Raw genomic sequence first — 19,047 nt, forward strand, 5'->3', positions numbered from 1 at the left:
TTAAACACAAAACACTAAGTGTTGCATATCTCCACATTGGTGTGTCTGAATGATATGAAACTCAAGATCCTACTTCCCCATGAGCCCCTGAGGCTCTGTGCAAAATTTTGGCCGATGACCACTAGGTGGCGCTCTTTAAATTGAAGTATTTTATATCTCCAAATCGGAAGGTCGGATTAACACCAAACTTGGTATACTTATTGTCAATGCCCTCCTGAGGATAACCCTTGAAGGTTTTATTGATCGGCCCCTAGGTGGCGCTCTGGTGGCTGTCTAATTTAATATTTGGCGCTGTGCCTAGACCATAAGACTTAAGGCAATGAAATTCATTATCATTATCATGTTTTTTATCTTTTTATCTATGTTATTTACTTCATACTGCAAACAAAATCTACCTCTGGGTACAAATAGAGTCCTCATACACACACACAAAAGAGGCACATATCACACATCATTCAACTTAAGACAGTGGGAGTTAAGAAATGGCAAGTTAAATAAAAAATTAAATAAAAAATTATTAAAAGTTCTTAGAGGTCCAGACTATACTTAGATATTGATGTGAACTAAAATACGAATAGCAACAAAAAAAAGACAGAAAAATAAACAAAATAAAACAGCAAAATAAAATAAAACTTATTTTGGCTGTAAAAAATGTAGATAAAGGTTAAAATGTATATATAGAAATAGTAAAAACATACATAAAAGCAACAATAAACACCTGTGCAAAGCATAGCAGGGACAAAACTGTTTTTGTGTCTTTTTGTTCTACACCTAGGGATTGTAAACCTACGCCCAGAGGGGAGGAGCTGAAACTCTCTGTGCAATGGATGGGGACTGTCATTTAAAATTGAACCAGTAACGCTGTAATTGTTTTGTGTAAACAATGTTGAGCTGTGGCTCACCAATCAGTCTGCTAGACCACTTTACTATTTGGTTGACTTTATTTTTCAATGAGAGGTTGCCGTTGGGGTGTGTGCGTTACAGGGGCCAGTCTATACCACAACTATGAATTTCATAGTGTGGCCACGGTACCAAATATGACATTTTTTCGCTTCTGCGCATGCGCGGGTTTCTGCGCTTCTGCGCATGCGCGGTCTTTCTGGACAATGCGCATGCGCAGAAGCAGAAAAGGTCGCGCATGCGCAGAAAAAATAATAATTAAAAAAATAAAATAAAAATTAATTTAAAAAAAATAAAAATAAACTTTAAAAAATAAAAAAAGGAAAAAAATAAAATAAAATAAAGAGAAAAAAAATAAATGTGAAAAAAAAAGTGTAAAACAGCTATTCTCAACCTTGGGGTCCCCGACCCCAATTGGGGTCGCGAGATGATTTCTGGGGGTCGCCAAATCAGTTTGGAAGTCAGCTCTGTCTCCACTGTGTTAAAGTGTTTTAGACTTTTTGGTAATTTAATGTCTTTTTTTTTGTTAATTTTGTGTTGTTTTTTTTGTCATTTAGTGTCTTTTTTGGGTCATTTGTGTCTTTTTTTGGCCATTTTGTGTCTTTTTTTAGTCATTTTGTGTGTGTTTTTGGTCATTTTGTGTCTTTTTTTGGTAATTTTGTGTCTTTTTTTAGTCATTTTGTGTCTTTTTGGGGTGATCTGAACTGTGCGTGTGAGATTCTGTTCAGTGAGCGGGGGTAGCGGACAACATGTATATTAAATTGGGGGTCGCGACTCAAAAAGGTTGAGAACTACTGGTGTAAAACAATGAAAGTACATCTCCTTTATACAGATTCCCCCAACCCAATCAGAAAACTCGTTAGAGGCTACGTCATCACGTATAACGTCATTGCGTTTGGTTTGTACGTCGCGCGCGGGAGCTTTGGTTACCAAACAGTCGAGTTAGAGGGAAACAAGGAGGCAGCAGGTAGGTGAAACCTGCAGCTATATGAAAATAAACAAGTGTAGTATGTGATTAAAAACAACTTGCCATCTCGCTTTGACGCAGTCTTCGGTGTTATGGTCACTAACACCAGCTCCATGGATGAAATGCAGCGCACTCACCGAAAACAGCGCTAATGCTAATACGCTAACAGCTTAAGCTCAAGTGTTAAAATGCTGATGAGACTTCAATTAAAGCTGTCTCAGGACATAAGCTATAGCACGATTGGGCTACTTCTGTTGTTTACACCGGCTACATTAAGTTGTTCATAAATGTAGTGTAGAATTATATGAAACTCGCAAACGTTAATTATCGCCACCCTGTTAATATAATCGCCCAACTAATTTTTTCAAGTTTTGCAGGAAACACAGAAAACTTCACCAAAACTGTAACATATGACATTTATTGATCATTTCACTCAAAAAATGATGGCTATTGGCATAGTAATAACACTATGTGTAAATTATGTAACTTAAGAGAAATAAATGAATTAGGAAAATTTTGAACATGCCTTTGTGACTTAAGCAAGATATGGTAACACTTTATTTTGAAGGTGTCTACATAAGAGTCACACAAGCCTGTCAGAAACATGACATGACAAGTATCATGAGCATTAATGTTACTTCAAAGTGTCATTAATGTTCATGACACATCCCATGTCATGTTTATGACACGCGCATGTCATGGCATAATAATAAGTAGTAAGCAAACCAAATATAAGCATCTACCGTTCGCAGGTAACGTTAGAACGGTTATGAAATAATTATATTTACTGCTATCTTGCCATAGCTCTGCCTTGCATTCCCAGTATATTTTTAACTTTGAACGTATTTCATATCTGTCCCTTGTGGTGCACACCATACCAATGATGTGAAAAGTGATTCAAGAAAACTCAACATAGGTCTGACAACATTTACAAAGAGCAAATGAGTATTAACTAACAGCAACAAAAGAAAGTACTTTAGAAAGTGATTCTTTATCTCACAACCCATATTGTTCATTTAAAAAACAGCATGCCTACAAAAGTGGATAACTTTTTTCTAAACAATCATAACAAGAGTATCATTTGATTCACTGTCTTCCACCTTGCCGACAGCATTGTCATTACTGGTCACAGAGTCACTTATCCCTGCTGCTTCCACTCTCTTCATAGACTATGGCTATGAGGAGTGAGGCCAGGGTGGAGACAGAGGTAGAAGAGGAAGAAAACTTCGGACCACAACCTCTGAGCAGACTTGAGGTTTGTATCCTAAACACTTTGTTCCCTCTTAAAAACACTGAATTACACTACACTTGGTAGTAATGTAACATCTACTTTTCTGAGTGGGCCTGGTTTGGGGAGAAAGTTGCCTGTTTGTGAAGTGGGTTTGGTTAATATGTTCACATTTTATTTGTTATACAACGATAACATGTACCTCGTTATGTAAATGTGTTGTGTGCAGTTGTTTACATGTCATCTGACCAGAGTTATAATTTTATTTTTATACTATTACTGACTTGTGAGAGAACAGAAAATCACACTTCTTTCTTTGGTTCTTTTTTCCAACTAAGTGTGATTGTGCCTCTCCAGGTGCCAAATACTTCATGAACATTTTCCTTTTTTCCAGTGAATTTACACTGAGCTGTCTCTCCTTTCATTGTCTCTGCATGCAGCAATGTGGAATCAGTGCCAGTGACATAAAGAAGCTGGGGGATGCAGGTTTCCACACCATTGAGGCAGTGGCCTACGCACCCAAGAAAGAGCTACTCAACATCAAAGGCATCAGTGAGGCCAAAGCTGACAAAATTCTCGTAAGAAACAAATTCTTCGCTCAGTGTGGCAGAGTAATCCATGAATTCTAACTGAACTGTCCTAATGTAGCATTTTTCGTCCACACCCTCTTGTGGGGAGTAGGGGTGGGCAGTATGTCCCTAAAAGAGTATCACAATATTTCAGGGTATTTTTGGAATAACAATATTCTTGATGATATTACAAAGTCCTGTCAAATATATAGGACATTTTAAAATTATTTTCAAGTCTGTATTAATAAAAATTGTACAACAAAATAAAAATCAACCATAAATCTAAATTGTAGTGTAAAGTGCAAATCTCACCACAAAAACTCACTTTGATGAAAGTAAAATGCTGCTTACATAAAAAAAATAATTGAGGTCATTCTGCATAACAAGTACTTTTACTTTTGATACTTTAAGTACATTTTGTTGCTGGTGCTTTTGTTCTTTAACTGAAGTAAGTTTTGAATGCAATGATTTGATGTTATTGTGCCAACAAGTAGTAAAGTTGCCATTATCGCGATATGCAATTTTTTTTTTTATCATAAAAAATATTCCAGTATTATGGTGAACGATACAATATGGTAATATTTTTATGTAATGTCAGTAGTGGTTTTATTTCAAACACACATTTATTTTTTAATAGAGTTAACAAGGCATGTGGCTCAGAATCATGCTTTTTGATTTAATCTTTAGTTATAATAGTTGTTATTGAGGTTTCCATATGATGATGTTATCTAAAACATTAACAAACCACAATGCAGACAATTTGTTTTGTATTCAAACTGATAAACACTTTTTTTGTGTGTAAATATACACTGTGAATTTGATGCATTCTGGGGGGTTTTATTTTCAAGTTTTTTATGGAAATAGGATTGAACATTAAGATCACGTTCCCATATTTACTACTAGTAGTATAAAGTTAAAATTGGTAAATACAGTTACTGACTCTTTTTATTTTTCCTTCCCTGTTAGACTGAAGCTGCCAAACTTGTGCCCATGGGTTTCACCACAGCTACTGAGTTCCACCAGAGGAGAGCAGAGATCATCCAGATCTCCACAGGCTCCAAAGAGCTCGACAAACTCCTGCAGGGTTTGTACATCTAGTATATCATCCAGACATTCAGCTGGTTAGTTAAGTGGGAAAACCATCATCCACCACTGACAGGGCCAGTGCTCCATGATCATCCAGTCAGGTCAATAATCACAGACAAATTAAGTTGTTTGGTTTGACCTGTTTTTCCTGCAGGTGGGTTCGAGACGGGCTCTATCACAGAGATGTTTGGGGAGTTTCGGACGGGGAAGACCCAGCTGTGCCATACGCTCGCCGTCACCTGTCAGGTAGAGAAAGAGACGACCTCACTGGGTTCAGGGGAAGATGTATAATGAGTAATAATAATAATAATCCATTTTATTTATAAGCGCCTTTCAGAACACCCAAGGTCCCTGTTCAACAAAACATAAAATAGTAGTAGGACTGAACAATTTATCATAAATTCTTAAAAGTCACCACATGGACCAGTGCAATATCCAATTTGCACTTTCGGTCCAGATCCTCCCAAAAAAAACACCATCATTTTTTTTATATTTTCCAGTAAAAATTAGAATTATGATTTTAAAAAATATTTTTTTTTCTAATATGGTCAGAACAATCAGAATTAGATCATTTTACAAAACGTGTATTATGTTCTTAAGTACTGATAAAAATGGAAAATCATGCAGTTGCTGAGAATACAGATACAGAACTGATTTTTTTCGAGTATGTGTTGATAGAGTCCCGATCCCATACTTTTGTTTTCCCACACAATACAGCTGCATAGGACACTCTCCATGTACACTGGTTAACACAAAGTAATTTTTATTTTTCATTAAATAAGAAGTCCTCTCTGCATTTGTTGCTATCTCAAGGGAATTTCTCTCTCCTATTAAGCATCTAACTCTTCTCAAGAGAGATCAGAATTTAGAGATCAACTCTGCCTGCTGCAAAACACCATAGATGACAGCAAAATGGAGACTTTCAATGATTTTACAACTAAACGGTTTCATACTGCATTTTGTATGCCCATACAGCTGCCCATTGATCAGGGGGGTGGAGAAGGTAAAGCCATGTACATCGACACAGAAGGAACCTTCAGGCCAGAGAGACTCCTGGCTGTAGCCGAGAGGTCGGTCTGCACATTTCATCTCCAGCTGTGACAACTTTTCTTCAGCTGTTTGTTTTTCTTGTTTCTTTCTAAAAGTAGAAGGCTAGAATTAAAGAAAATTGAGTTTAGTAAGTAAAGGCGAAAAGGCATATTCAAATTTTGGTCATGCACAAAAATGCTTCATGCATCAGTGTTGGTCATATTCTGCTTGTATTAATCTGAAGTGAAGTGGACATTAGTAAGAACACCTCCTGATGACCTCTCTCTGCTTTCAGGTACGGGTTGGTAGGCAGTGATGTTCTGGACAACGTGGCCTACGCCCGAGCTTTCAACACAGACCATCAGACCCAGCTGCTGTACCAAGCCTCTGCCATGATGGCTGAATCCAGGTCAGTCACGAGTGGTACTGCATCAAAACTGTGCAAATTCTTTAACCAGTGAATGTAGAGTAGTCAGGAAGTTTCAGACAATTACTGTTGATACTAACTTGGTTGTTGAATTTCCTTGGAATATGATCCTGGTTCTGGCAAGTTGGACTACAAGACTTCATTTCACACAATTAACTTGTACCCTTAATTGATGGTTGATTGATTAATTCATCCCTGCAGAGCTGTAGTTGGGTCACTGTTATCTCCAGCTGAGATGTTATTTGGGATTTGAATATCAACCTAATGAATGTATCATTATCCTCCAGATCCTTTATTCATTTAGTGCTTCAGACTACACCGGAATTATTGTTTATTATTTATTATTCATTTATTAAAATAAAAGTGTGTGGGGAGAATAATATAATTTTGTGATTACTAGGGCATGTTTGTCCCATAACAGGGCCTCTTTTTTTTTCCCCAAAAAGAAAAGGCCATTGTGTAACATCATAAACATTATGTCATGGCAACAAATGTCAACAACAAAAATGTGGTCAGATGAAACACAAGCTAACGAATAAAAAATAAATACAATGGAATACAAATATAAGGAATACTGTATATTGCACAAAATGGCCCTCATTTATGAGACAAACTAATATTACTAGCATGTTATATAGGCTCTTAGACTATACGGCTGTATAAATTAAATAGTTTCATTGTCCACTGCTGCACTGCTGACCTCAGCACTCATTTCCTTCCTCACTGCCCTTTTTTCACTCCCTTTGATGCCACTTTTAAGGCTGCCAAACAAAACCAGTTGGTTCTGATTCTTGTTTTCAGCCACCACATTTATTCATAGATCATTCTTACGCTGTGATTGGCTGGATACAAACTTTTCATGAATCACATGTGGACCCTATCATCAGATGATTTTTGTTTCTATGTTTGATAAATGAGAGCCAATGTGTCATCTCAGTTTTAATTGTCATAATCTAAATGAAACTTCAGACGCATAGGATCAAAGAATAATTATGACTGTCACATTATGTGATTTGTTGCACAGATGTAACAGTATTCCAATAATATTGGAGATTATATAAGGTATTGGCTATTATATTTTAGTGAGTGGGATTGTGGTATAGCTGTAGAATGTTTCAAAGTGAGTTTTTGAAATTGGCAGCGATCCTTGTTTAACTGCATTTTGGTGAATATTTGTTCAAGTAGCTGAAATAAAGAGACTAAATGATGTTGATTAAGACCACAGATGTCTAAAAAGTATTGAATTCAATTTTAGCCTCAACCCCTTTTAATTGCAAATCACCAAATAGATTATAACTGGGTCATATTCTAAGCTTACAATCATGCCTATGTCTTTGATCAATATTTTTTATTTTATTCAATACAAATGTGCTTTTTTACTATAACTGCTGTGAAAAAGGTTTTGTTGTGGACTGTCCCTGACGCTGACACACTCTCTCTCTCTCCCTGTGTGTCAGGTATGCTCTGTTGATAGTAGACAGCGCCACAGCTTTGTACAGAACAGACTACTCGGGCAGAGGAGAGCTGTCCGCCAGACAGGGACACCTGGGGCGATTTCTCCGCATGCTGCTCAGGCTGGCAGACGAGGTAGGCAGCTGGACTGTGTGCAGGTGAACTCTAAGAGGCCACTTGCAGTCATCCTTGTAGTGTGGTGAGATCAAATGCTCCCAGCATGTGATATCACCACACTGCATTGGTGTAGGGGTTATCTCACATATTGTGGCTGTGCTTTAGTCACATTCACTGTCAAATGTAACCATGGCAGCGCATGCACGGTGCTGATATGTGATGCATTGTAACCCAGGAGGTTTTAAACTAAGGTGTCTGTAACATGAGTATTTTTGTGTGTCTCGATCGTCCCGACAGTTTGGAGTTGCGGTGGTGATAACAAACCAGGTGGTAGCACAGGTAGATGGGGCAGCCATGTTTTCCGCAGACCCTAAGAAACCCATCGGAGGCAACATTATGGCTCACGCCTCCACCACACGGTGAGTGTCCCAGTGTGTTTGCATTTGTTCTTATAGCATGGTTTGATACTTGATTGTATGTTTTGATAGTTTGATAGCGAGCGAGAGAAGGTCATGGCTGCAGCTTGATGACACCATGATGTCACGAGGATTTAACAGCGACCTTGTCTTTGCAGCCTGTACCTGAGGAAAGGCAGAGGAGAGACCCGGATCTGTAAAATCTACGACTCGCCCTGCCTGCCAGAGGCTGAAGCCATGTTTGCCATTAATGCTGATGGAGTGGGTGATGCCAAGGACTGAGCTGTCAGGGAGGCATGGAGCAGCAGGGTGGTGGTAAATGTTACTGCCACACCTGTTGACTCATTCTTGGATTCAAGCGTTGTATGTGCAAACTTCACCCATACTATTGCCTTCACATGAAGCCTCAGACTGCTGGGTAATCAAGAGACGAAGGTTTGGTTTTAATGCTTCAGATCTGGCCCTCTGGAGCTCAGTGGTGCAACAGCAAGATGGAATGTTTTTCTTTCATGTTGAAGCACATAAAGACGGTTCTTGTTATTATGACATGTTATCTCATAATTACAAGCTCTGTTATGCTATTATGAGATATTTTCTAATTACAAGATCAATATCTCATAACTATGAGGTCTTTATAGTGCAATTACAAGATCTATTGTCTCATAATTACAAAAATGTGTCCTAACATTATCTAACCTAACAAGATCTCTATTTATTTTATTGAGTGGTGTAAAAAAAATTTTGAAAAATGTTTGGTTTGAGATCTGTTAACGTTATGATGTTTGTAAAATGGTTTCCTTTTTTATGTCAACAGTTAAGTTTTCTGAGAAGGCTGTTGAAGCAAAGCTATACTTGTGTTATTTCTCATATTTAACTTCTTGCCAGCTATACCACTAAAGGTATTCCTCTTTTTAGTTTGTCTTCATCAGAACCTTCTGTATATAAGCTTCCTAGCTAAATAAAACTTCTTTTCCTATTAAATTGTGTAATTTGTAAGCATTACTTCATGGAAGTGTTTGATAAGTTCAGTGGTCATTACTTACGAAGGGTACGATATGGTCTAGATGTTAAACACAAGTCAACAAGAAATCAATACAAAATAATTTTATTCAATGTTATCGATATGTCACTTCAGTGTATATTAACTTTTCCTTGCAGGATCAGAATATTGAGGAAATTTTACACATCTACTGATATTTCACAGCAGAAACTGCAAAAATGGCCTCAACAAGAATAAATTAAAAATAGAAAACAAAGTGCCATTAAAATAATGTTGGATCACATGGTAACAACCTGCTAAGAAACTGCAATTTATCTTTCACTTCAGAAAATAACAGGAATGTTAAAATCATTAAATACCCTCAAAGTTCAAGGCAGCAAACGTACTGGAAAGAAAATTGAGGTACAAAATTATCAGGATACTCTTCAGTCAGAACCAAACAAAAGACCTTATTGTACTGAGGTGACTGACTGCGATCCAATACAGTTTCTTTATACTACATTATTTATTAGTAAAAAATACTAGTTTTACTAAATCTACATGAAGTGTCATTTATCTCCACAACACAAACATCTGTCAAAGAGCAGCAGAGAGGGACACAGCAAAACAATTACAAATAATAGAGAACTTATCACATGTATGGTTTTTTTTCTGTGATGTTTTTTGATTCTGACCCTGTGAAAGGTTTTGGTTCCATTCGTCCCCTCTTTGGAGCTCACTGCCCTGAGGCACCTAAGACACAGTGGTCATCTGTGTGTTCCAATACATATGCTGCCCTAAAAAAATGTTTTCATACTATATAGTTTGTCAAATGTAGTCTGCCAAAATACCAAGATGTCCTACTACACCCAAGTGCAATTTGCAGTATGCAAGTCAGCATGCTTTTCTTATCCACCCAGATAGTCAAAGTTCAAGGTGCCATGTTTTGACTAAGCAGAACGTCTCAGCTACATGCTTACTGCATGAAACAGCAAATACTTTGTAAGGGCAGCTTGTGTACAAACTAAAAAAAAAGTATACAGTATACGATTTGGAATGTAGCTCATGTACTTCACAAATCTAACTAAAGAAAAGATTGGACCAATTAACATACAAACAACTTCAAAAAAAAGTGTCTCAATAGATAAAGCCAAAACCATCTGCATAACTGGATACCACTAGAGTGAAGTGACTGTTTGTTTTGTCATTTAGGGAACTGACCCATTAAGTATGTCTGTTGGATTAAGAATATGGTACATAAAAAAACTATGCATATTTAATCACTGATTATCCGTTAAAAAAAGTGAGCAAAATGATAGATTAAATAAAGATTACATTAAGATTTATATAACTCATAGCAATAATGGTTCAATCAAGCCATATTAAAGATAATAAATATACATCAATAAACTCCATATCATTTCACAGTGACAGTATGACAAAGGTAAATCCACCATTGAAGGGAAAGAAAATAAGTGTGCAATTTGTGGTGCACTTCTGATTGGATGACCACAGATTGGCGGCCTGACTAGCCAATCAGTGTCATCTGCTTAGTGGCTCCTTCTGCTGGATCTTAATAGAAATATTTTTTCTTTTTTTTTAGATTTTTCTGTCAGTTAGGACTTGAAGCTGAGCTTCCAGCTTAGACGTTTCGACCTGGAAATAAAGAAAAGGTAACAATGAATAATTCACACAATAGTGTTACACACACTTAGTCTAAATTCTGACTAACTTGTTATGTTATTCCATGGCACATAGAAGAAAATCATGATTTGATTGTAATCTGCAATACTAAGCTCTGTACACAACTCTAACAACTAGAGGCTAGAAATATTCTATTACATTTTTGGTGAATATTTTGAAGCTCTTGCAGACATTTAAATAGTGAAAATGAAGTGTGTTCTTACATCATTAGAGTTTGTGGGCATTTTCAGAGCGAGCTCAGTCCAGTTTGTGGCCTCAGAGATGTTTCCTAGCTCCTTGTGACACTAACAGTGAAACAACATGAAGATCAGTGATACAGTCCACACAATCACAACAGTGAAGAAAGAGTTAAAATACAAACCCTGTTGTGTTTGCCTTGAAAAGGCATCATCCACTAAAAATGGCCTTTAATCCTTGAGTTTGTGCTCAGATCTCTCTTTTACATAATTTGAAATCATCGCATTTTGTGTAAATATCCAAGGAAAACATACAGTATGTATACACAAATCATTGTAGTGGTATAACCTGTGGTTAAAACACAGTATTAATTCCATTCAGGCTTGATGGGGGTGCTGGTGTTCTGATTCTACATAGAATTGCTTCTCACAAAATATATATAGTCTATTTTAGTATAAATATGAGCCTGTTAATACTGTTTTACAAGTTTTTAAACAAAATGTCTCCATCAGGTTTAAATTGCCAGTACTACAGTTCTGAATCATTGAAAACTCAACACGTCTCTATGTAGCTGCAGTCATCTATGAGCCGCATGGCATGAAAGTACGTAAAGTCATAAAATTGTACTTGTATTAAAAGACTTAGTGGATGTGATGATTTACCTGTGCGATGTTAAGTCTCACAGCCTTGGAGAAACCTGGACTGAGTTCCTCTGCCTGGAAGAGCACAAAGGGTTACGATATTAAACATGCTCTTTGACTATCAATCATAAAGTCCAGTCAAGGCAAAGGGCCATGAAAAACAAAACCAAGTCACCACTCCTCATTTTTCTCAAAGCATTGTGGGAAAGGGGCTTAAATGTTATTAAATATTTCAGACATGTACTACAGTACTGCAACAGGAACCTTTGTTGGATGTCACCATCCCTGCTCTGTGTCTCTATACTGTCATACAACCAATTGATATGATCCAAATTATATCAAAGTTATTTTTAAAAAAGTGGGAAAAAAAACAAAATTCCTTCTTCACTAATCCAACAAAAAAGCATGGTGGGACAGCAGGCGACAGACCACCAACAGTGTTTTAACCTCCAGTTAAAACCTTAATGTAGACCACCTGGATACATTATTGTACATTGTTTAGATTACTTCTGATTAGGCCATGTTTACCTATTAGGTCCCTGTTAATCCAAATAAACAAATTAATATAATAATGTTTAAGCACAGTGCTCAGATAGCCGACAGATTTTTTTTCTTCATATTTTGATAAAGTTGGCCTATTTATAAATGGTGATAATATTTTAATTTGTTTCACGGGAATAAGGAAATTAGGGAATATGTGTAATACAAAGAGCAGATGTCTTTGTTTTTTATGTAAAGGCATTTGTGCACATTATCCCTTTACCAATCGCTTTACCAAACTTTACTGCCGGTTTCACTGTAACAAAGTTACCTAAACTAAATGACTTGAAGAAGGGCCCATGGTTTTTAATGCAGCCTTGCTCTGGTACCTTGAGGAAGTTCTCCAGCGCGTCATGCAGTGTGGAGGTCGGGGGGCTATTGTAGAGTGCAGCAGCTGCCTTCTTCTCCAACCAGTCTAGAGTGGCTACCTGCAGAGACACACACACTTTAAATTCTCACTGTCGTGTCTTGAGTGAAGTTCACATGTGGATATTAGTAATGGGTATAAAGATTTTGTACTTAAGATGTGGTTTTGTTTGTATGTTGGGTGATAATGTGCATGTGATGAGACCAGAGTTAACAACAACAGCCCCTCCTCTCACCTCATAGCACCATCTGCCAAGCAGGTAGAAACACATGGGGTCATCGTCTCTGAGGGTGATTGCACGGTCCAGATGCTCCTGAATGAAGAAAAACAGATTCAGTTGTATGTGGTACAAAACTCTAAAGTTAACCCTGTACACAGTAATAAAGTAAACAAACATTAGCGAAACGCCTAAACTGTTACCTTTAATATATGGCTGCTCTTCAGTTTGCTGTGCATGCTCTCATGCTGGGTGGTCAGTCCTGTCAGCACAGCAAACCTGGAACCCCCCAAAAAAAATAGCATTGTGACATCAAAACACAACGGAATGGTCACTGGTGGCAGCAGTGGAAATCCACAATATTATAAATTCACCATCTTACCATTTGTGGCATTCAGCATTCAGGCCATTCTTCTTCAGGGCCAACTCTGCCTCCTCTTGACCTGCAACACCAGCTCACAGCTCAGTGACAAAAATTCGCAAGTCCTGAAGGTGGAACTGTCCCCCTGCATAAATGTACTAGAAAGCCAGTAGCCATTAGTGCAGCAGTAGCCTTGTAAGCAGACAAGTCCACTCCTTTAAACTGTTTTAGGTTTTAGGTAGTGCAGTGGTGCCTTTTCCACCTCCTGAGAGAACATGAGAGCTTGAAAGGTGGATGATCTTTTTAACTTTGGGTAGATATGTTAAACATGGTAATAATCGTATCTAGGTGTCATTTGAGGCATGCTGCAGGGCTTAATTTTTTTGTCCAATAAGATTTTGTCAAAATGCAAGTGAGAACCTGTTTTTTAGTTTTATTTCTGCATCTTCAACTGGTTTATTCTACCTTTTTTTTTACTTTGATTTATTACTCTGTTAAGATCAAACTCAATTTAATTATAATCATATCTGAGTGTGTGTGTGTATATGTGTGTGTGTGTGTGTGTGTGTGTGTCCATTACCTTGTTGGGCATAGGTCTTCTTCTCTTGTTTGTCCTCAGTGGACTCGTACATATCACTGTAAGCCCGAGCCAGTCGCCACAGAAACTCCCTGCTGTGTCCATACTACAAACAAACAATCCAAAAACCCTGTGGTAAGTGATTTCATCTGCCACTGATTGCTGTTTTAAAAAAAAGAAATCACTTTTATCATTGTCATTATTTTCATATCCTCTATGTGATGCTGTGTGTTCTTAATGTTTGATCTAAAGTGCTACATAAAAACACTATTCTATAACAATAAAAATAGTTATTATTATTATTATTATTATTATAATTATTAATAATAATAATAATAATAATAATAGTTTCACTAGTTTACCATGCAACCAGTGAGTCAGAGTCTCTTACCTCTGCTCTGTTGTCTAGCAGCAGGTGAAAGCCCTCTGCCTTTAAACTTGCGTCTCCTGTGTGGAGGATGTCACTCTGAGCCAGGAGGAGAGCCAACTCCCCACTGGGAACTTCAGTGACCAGCTGCAGCCTTCCCTCATCATCATCATCATCCTCCTCCTCCTCCTCCTCCTCCTCCAGCCCTCTCTCCTCCACTTCCTCTTCCTGGGAGTCCTCCTGGCGGAGGGTGAGGACAGTTGCACAGCTCTTGTCCTCTTCCTCAGACTCCTGTTCAGGCTCCCGCTCACCCTCCTCTTTGTCTGTGTCACGATCAGTATAGTCCGACTCAGCATAGGCCGTGGAGTACCTTGGAGATACACATTTTTTATTTGGCGGGTTGTTTGATGCTTTTGTTTAGTGACTTAAATGATTTGAAATGTGTTCAAATTTGGAATTTCACATAATATTGATTAATCATTTTGCTTTCACTTCTCTTTATATTTTATGCGTCTGTTCACCCTAAGGTCAAACAAAACACTTTCACTCCTCTCTGTAGTGATACTTTTGGTTTAATTTGTTCAGGTTTCGAAATGTCTCGATAAAAAAAGAGATTAATTAAATTTTGTGCTCATAGCATTAAAAAAAATACTTTTACAAAGTTCAGCAACATCACTTTCCCAAATCAGTGTTACTAGGGATAATCCACAGAACACACTGTTGGCAGTCATTACAGGCATTTAGTCCTACTGTTTATAATATTTAGGACACAACCTGGGGTTGGATATTGTGTCTCAGGATCAGAATCAAAATCTGGACGAGGAAAGTATATAAACTATTGGCAACAGTGATCCTGTCAGTTACTAAGTATTTGCCACACATGGCACTATTTAACAGTCTGTAATTGTCTTAGAGATAAACAGGAATTAGCTGATAAAGCTCATTAAGAAACATCAAAACTGGATCTCGGCCTGACCTGATCCTGCACAGTGTTAGATTACTACTTGACTCACAGGCAGGTATCAAAGACTCAAATGATTATTGTTAGCTAAAAAACAATCAAACCAAACAAAAGCTCAAACATTTAAGATACACTGATCAATACTTCTAATTTGACAATGGATCAAATGACCAAACAAGTAGAAAGGAGTTAAATGAATGCAGCTTTAAAAGAAACCAGTTACATATATTATGTAGTATAATATATGACAACAACCCATAACATACCCTCCTTCACTGGTCTCCTCACATGTGCTGGCCATGCCCTGGCTGGCAGTGAAGTAGATGGAGCTGGAGCTGGCGGAGTCAGTGCGCTCCCTGTGTACAACATGGCGCCGCCGACGCACCCGCTGACTGTCCTCCACTCCCTTTCTGAATGTGGGGCAGGAGGAACAAACATTCACATGTGTCAGAACACCAGCAACATCCATGTAGGGAACCATCCCCAAGGTTCCACGCCGTGGTGTTTCAGCTGATTATTAGAACATCCTCCACTCTCTACAGAAGCCATAGTGAAGACTAATGGTAGAAGAGCCAGAGAAGAATGACCTGTGATATAAGGTCTGTGACTGACCCTTTACATGCTGTACACTTATTGTCATGCTGCATTCCCTTGAGATGGGAAATGTATGGAACTAAAAGCAGCAGCAACAGAGATTTCTACAGATTCTTTTTGCTAAGCTTTCCAGAGGCTTTTGTTGATCTTATTAAGATTTCTTACCGAGTGTTACAGCCAGGTTTATCATAATATAACAGAGATTACATACAAAAGCATACATTACTTAATCTATTTCAATGCAAGTCTCTGCAGGTCTTTTACTTTTGGTCATTATTAAGAAGCGGCTCTACTGTTATTGAAGAATTCTCTTGAAATTGGAATCATAATAATCATTTTCTTCTTTTTTTCTTAAAAACTGTGTTTGTAGTTAGTGCATATTCTCTATTCTCATTTTGATGTATGTTTTTTTTAATTGTGTAACCCTGCTGAATACATTTAACAGCAGTGCAACCGTTTGAGGCTCAGCCTCAGTGTTTCCCTCACATTTTGAATTTCATACCAAATAACTTTATATGAAGAAAACTCCTGTTTGACCATGTCACACTGGATGTGTGTGGATCAGACCAGTGTTAAAACATACACCATGCCTTTATTGATTGGCATCATACCCAAAAAAGGTTCAGTAGGGCAGATGCTATACATTTCTCCACTGTGACTCACTTGACATCCTGAATAATCTGCAGGGCAATGTCCTGCAGGCCTCCCCTCAGCTCAGCCACCTCTGAGCGCAGTGAGGACACGCAGTTCAGCACCTGGTCCAGCTGGTTCCTGAGCTCCTGCTGCTGCTCCGGGGACAGGCCCTGCACCACTGCCTCCACTGCTGCCAGAGCCTGCTCCTGGGCCTCCACCTCTGTAAAAGCAGAAAACAAGTATATAGATGCAGGTTTGGACTTTCAATTTAGTCACTTAAATCCATAACCCTTTCCCAGCCTCCAAACATGAACATCCATCCATCTATTTTCCTTTGATTATCAAGGTTGTAGCTACAGCTGGCTAGGAAAGGTAGCCCAGACATCATTCTCCATACTGCCCTTCATAGATCCCAACATGTTCCCAGGCCATATGGGATATACAGTACAATATAATCCAGTGTAATTACGGTATACCACTGGTTTGGTATGTGTCAGGATTCAGGAATACCTGAAAGGATGTAACAAAGGATGGTTATTGGTATAGTTAACATTGTGTGTAAATTAAGTAACTTAAGAAATAAATTATTTTTTGAACATGCCTTTGTGACTTAAGCAAGATATGGTAACACTTTATTTTGAAGGTGTCTACATAAGAGTCACACAAGCCTGTCAGAAACATGACATGACAAGTATCATGAGCATTAATGTTACTTCAAAGTGTCATTAATGTTCATGACACATCCCATGTCATGTTTATGACACACTCATGTCACTCTTGTGTAGACACCTTAGAGTAAAGTGTTACCAATATTAGTGTAAACAATAAAACACTGATAACTAAACAATCTCCCTCTAGCTCGTCTTTGCTGGGTTCTTATCTGATGACTATGAATGTGGCAAATTGTCAAAGAAGTGATGATCTTAAACGGGTAAAATCACATGATCAGATAAACTGAGGATGTAGGCAATTTTACCATAGGTGGCTGGCGTCATGAGGAGATGATTTAGGCAAAAAAAGACAAACAATGACGATTATTTTAACAGGGGGACGACATGTGATGCGTGGTACAAATGATCCATCATAATAACGAAAGAGAAGTTTTATCACATCCCAACTACTAAAACATAACGTTAGTTGGAACCAAGCTTCCTTTACTATCTCTCAAACACACGCATCTTTTTGACCAGCTGGTGTCGGTACCAGGCAGCGCAGTGCCAACCCACCCTGCTCATCCAGAGCCTCCAGCAGCATTGCTTTCTCCGCCCCGTCAAACAGCCGGGGAGCTGGCCGGGCCTCCAGCACCAGGCTCTGGGATCTTCTCCTACATATCTCCTTGTAAATAATGAAGGCAATCAAACCGCAACCGGCTGTAGCTCCGATAGCAAGCCCGATTAACCCGTTCCTCCCGAGCGGCGTGTTCATCTCCTCGCAAACGCAGGTCGTTTCTAAGTAGCGTTAACGTCAATCGCTTACAAGTGTCGCAGTCGTCTGTAACCAAACATGACTGCTTATGACGAATCTCTAGGATGCTGCTAGAACGTTATGGCGTTAACTGGCTAATAAATACACTGACGGTTAGTAATAAGCTAGACTCAAATGTTACAATTTTCATTTGAGACCTCACCTATTTTATATATCTAACACCACGTTTTCATATGTAACATTAACGAAACCAAAGCGGCTTATTTACACCATACCAGGGTGCAAATGTTTGACGGCTAGCGCAACGATGCTATAAAATATATAACGTCACTACATCGCATCATGTCAACGAGGCTCGCGCATGGGCATGGGAAAACAACTTCCGGTCCCAACTTACAAAATAAAAGGTGTTGACAAGCGGACTGCGACGTTTTTTTTAATGTTGTTAAATGTTGTAGCTATTTTTATTGTGCTTTTAAGGGAGACTCACACAAAGTGGTGTTAGTTTATTCATTTTACAAATCGTCACCCTGTTAAAATAATCGCCTAACTAATTTTTTTCAAGTTTTGCAGGAAACACAAAAAACTAAACCAAAAGTGTAACATATGACATTTATTGATCATTTCACTCAAAAAGGATGTAACAAAGGATGGCTATTGGCATAGTAATACCACTGTGTGTAAATTATGTACCTTAAGAGAAATAAATGACTTAGGCAATTTTTGAACATGCCTTTGTGACTTAAGCAAGATATGTTAACACTTTATTTTGAAGGTGTCTACATAAGAGTCACACAAACCTGTCAGAAACATGACATGACAAGTATCATGAGCATTAATGTTACTTCAAAGTGTCATTAATGTTCATGACACATCCCATGTCATGTTTATGACACGCTCATGTCACTCTTATGTAGATACCTTCAAAATAAAGTGATTTCATATCTTGCTTAAGTCACAAAGGCATGTTCAAAAAAATGGAAACTGTGTATGTACCCTTTCTCAGTGCATTTATAGATTAATCATGCAAGATGTGTTGCTATAATGCTCATGTGCTACTATTGTTGGTAAACTATTGGTAAACTAAATACATTTACTCCATCTGCTTAAACTTTCTCTGTCCTATTTAGAGTAAGATTCTATCATCACAAAAATATATATTTTATGTTTTATTGTTTGTTGCAAAATCTGTGTCTCCAATAATATCTCTGCAAGTCATACCAAGGCAGGAGTTTGTGATTTGAAATTTTGTTACAGGTCAGTTCACGGACATGGTGTGCTGAGCAGAAAGATAACTCTTCTCTGCTTGGTGA

At 38.0% G+C, this 19,047-nt stretch overlaps 2 protein-coding genes across 3 annotated transcripts; one reads left to right on the plus strand and one right to left on the minus strand.

Moving 5' to 3' along the window:
* Positions 1–1,806: 1,806 nt before the first annotated feature.
* Positions 1,807–9,462, plus strand: rad51 (RAD51 recombinase). 2 transcript variants are annotated; one of them, XM_059356450.1, is made up of 10 exons: positions 1,807–1,867; positions 3,036–3,122; positions 3,536–3,673; positions 4,631–4,748; positions 4,905–4,996; positions 5,726–5,820; positions 6,075–6,188; positions 7,664–7,793; positions 8,073–8,194; positions 8,350–9,462. In XM_059356450.1, the coding sequence occupies exons 2-10, from the start codon at positions 3,039–3,041 to the stop codon at positions 8,471–8,473; spliced, it is 1,017 nt and encodes a 338-aa protein (XP_059212433.1). In that variant the 5' UTR covers positions 1,807–1,867; positions 3,036–3,038; the 3' UTR covers positions 8,474–9,462. The 2 variants fall into 2 exon arrangements, with proteins under 2 accessions (XP_059212433.1, XP_059212434.1); XM_059356451.1 differs by having other exon boundaries at positions 1,822–1,867; positions 2,979–3,122.
* Positions 9,280–18,088, minus strand: rmdn3 (regulator of microtubule dynamics 3). The gene is made up of 12 exons (XM_059356449.1): positions 17,536–18,088; positions 16,340–16,529; positions 15,349–15,492; positions 14,146–14,491; positions 13,758–13,860; positions 13,199–13,259; positions 13,020–13,095; positions 12,835–12,912; positions 12,562–12,660; positions 11,714–11,767; positions 11,078–11,158; positions 9,280–10,826 (listed from the first exon to the last, which is right to left on the minus strand). The coding sequence occupies exons 1-12, from the start codon at positions 17,732–17,734 to the stop codon at positions 10,770–10,772; spliced, it is 1,488 nt and encodes a 495-aa protein (XP_059212432.1). The 5' UTR covers positions 17,735–18,088; the 3' UTR covers positions 9,280–10,769.
* Positions 18,089–19,047: the final 959 nt, after the last annotated feature.

This window comes from Centropristis striata, chromosome 18, assembly GCF_030273125.1.
Source record: "Centropristis striata isolate RG_2023a ecotype Rhode Island chromosome 18, C.striata_1.0, whole genome shotgun sequence".
NCBI lineage: Eukaryota > Metazoa > Chordata > Actinopteri > Perciformes > Serranidae > Centropristis > Centropristis striata.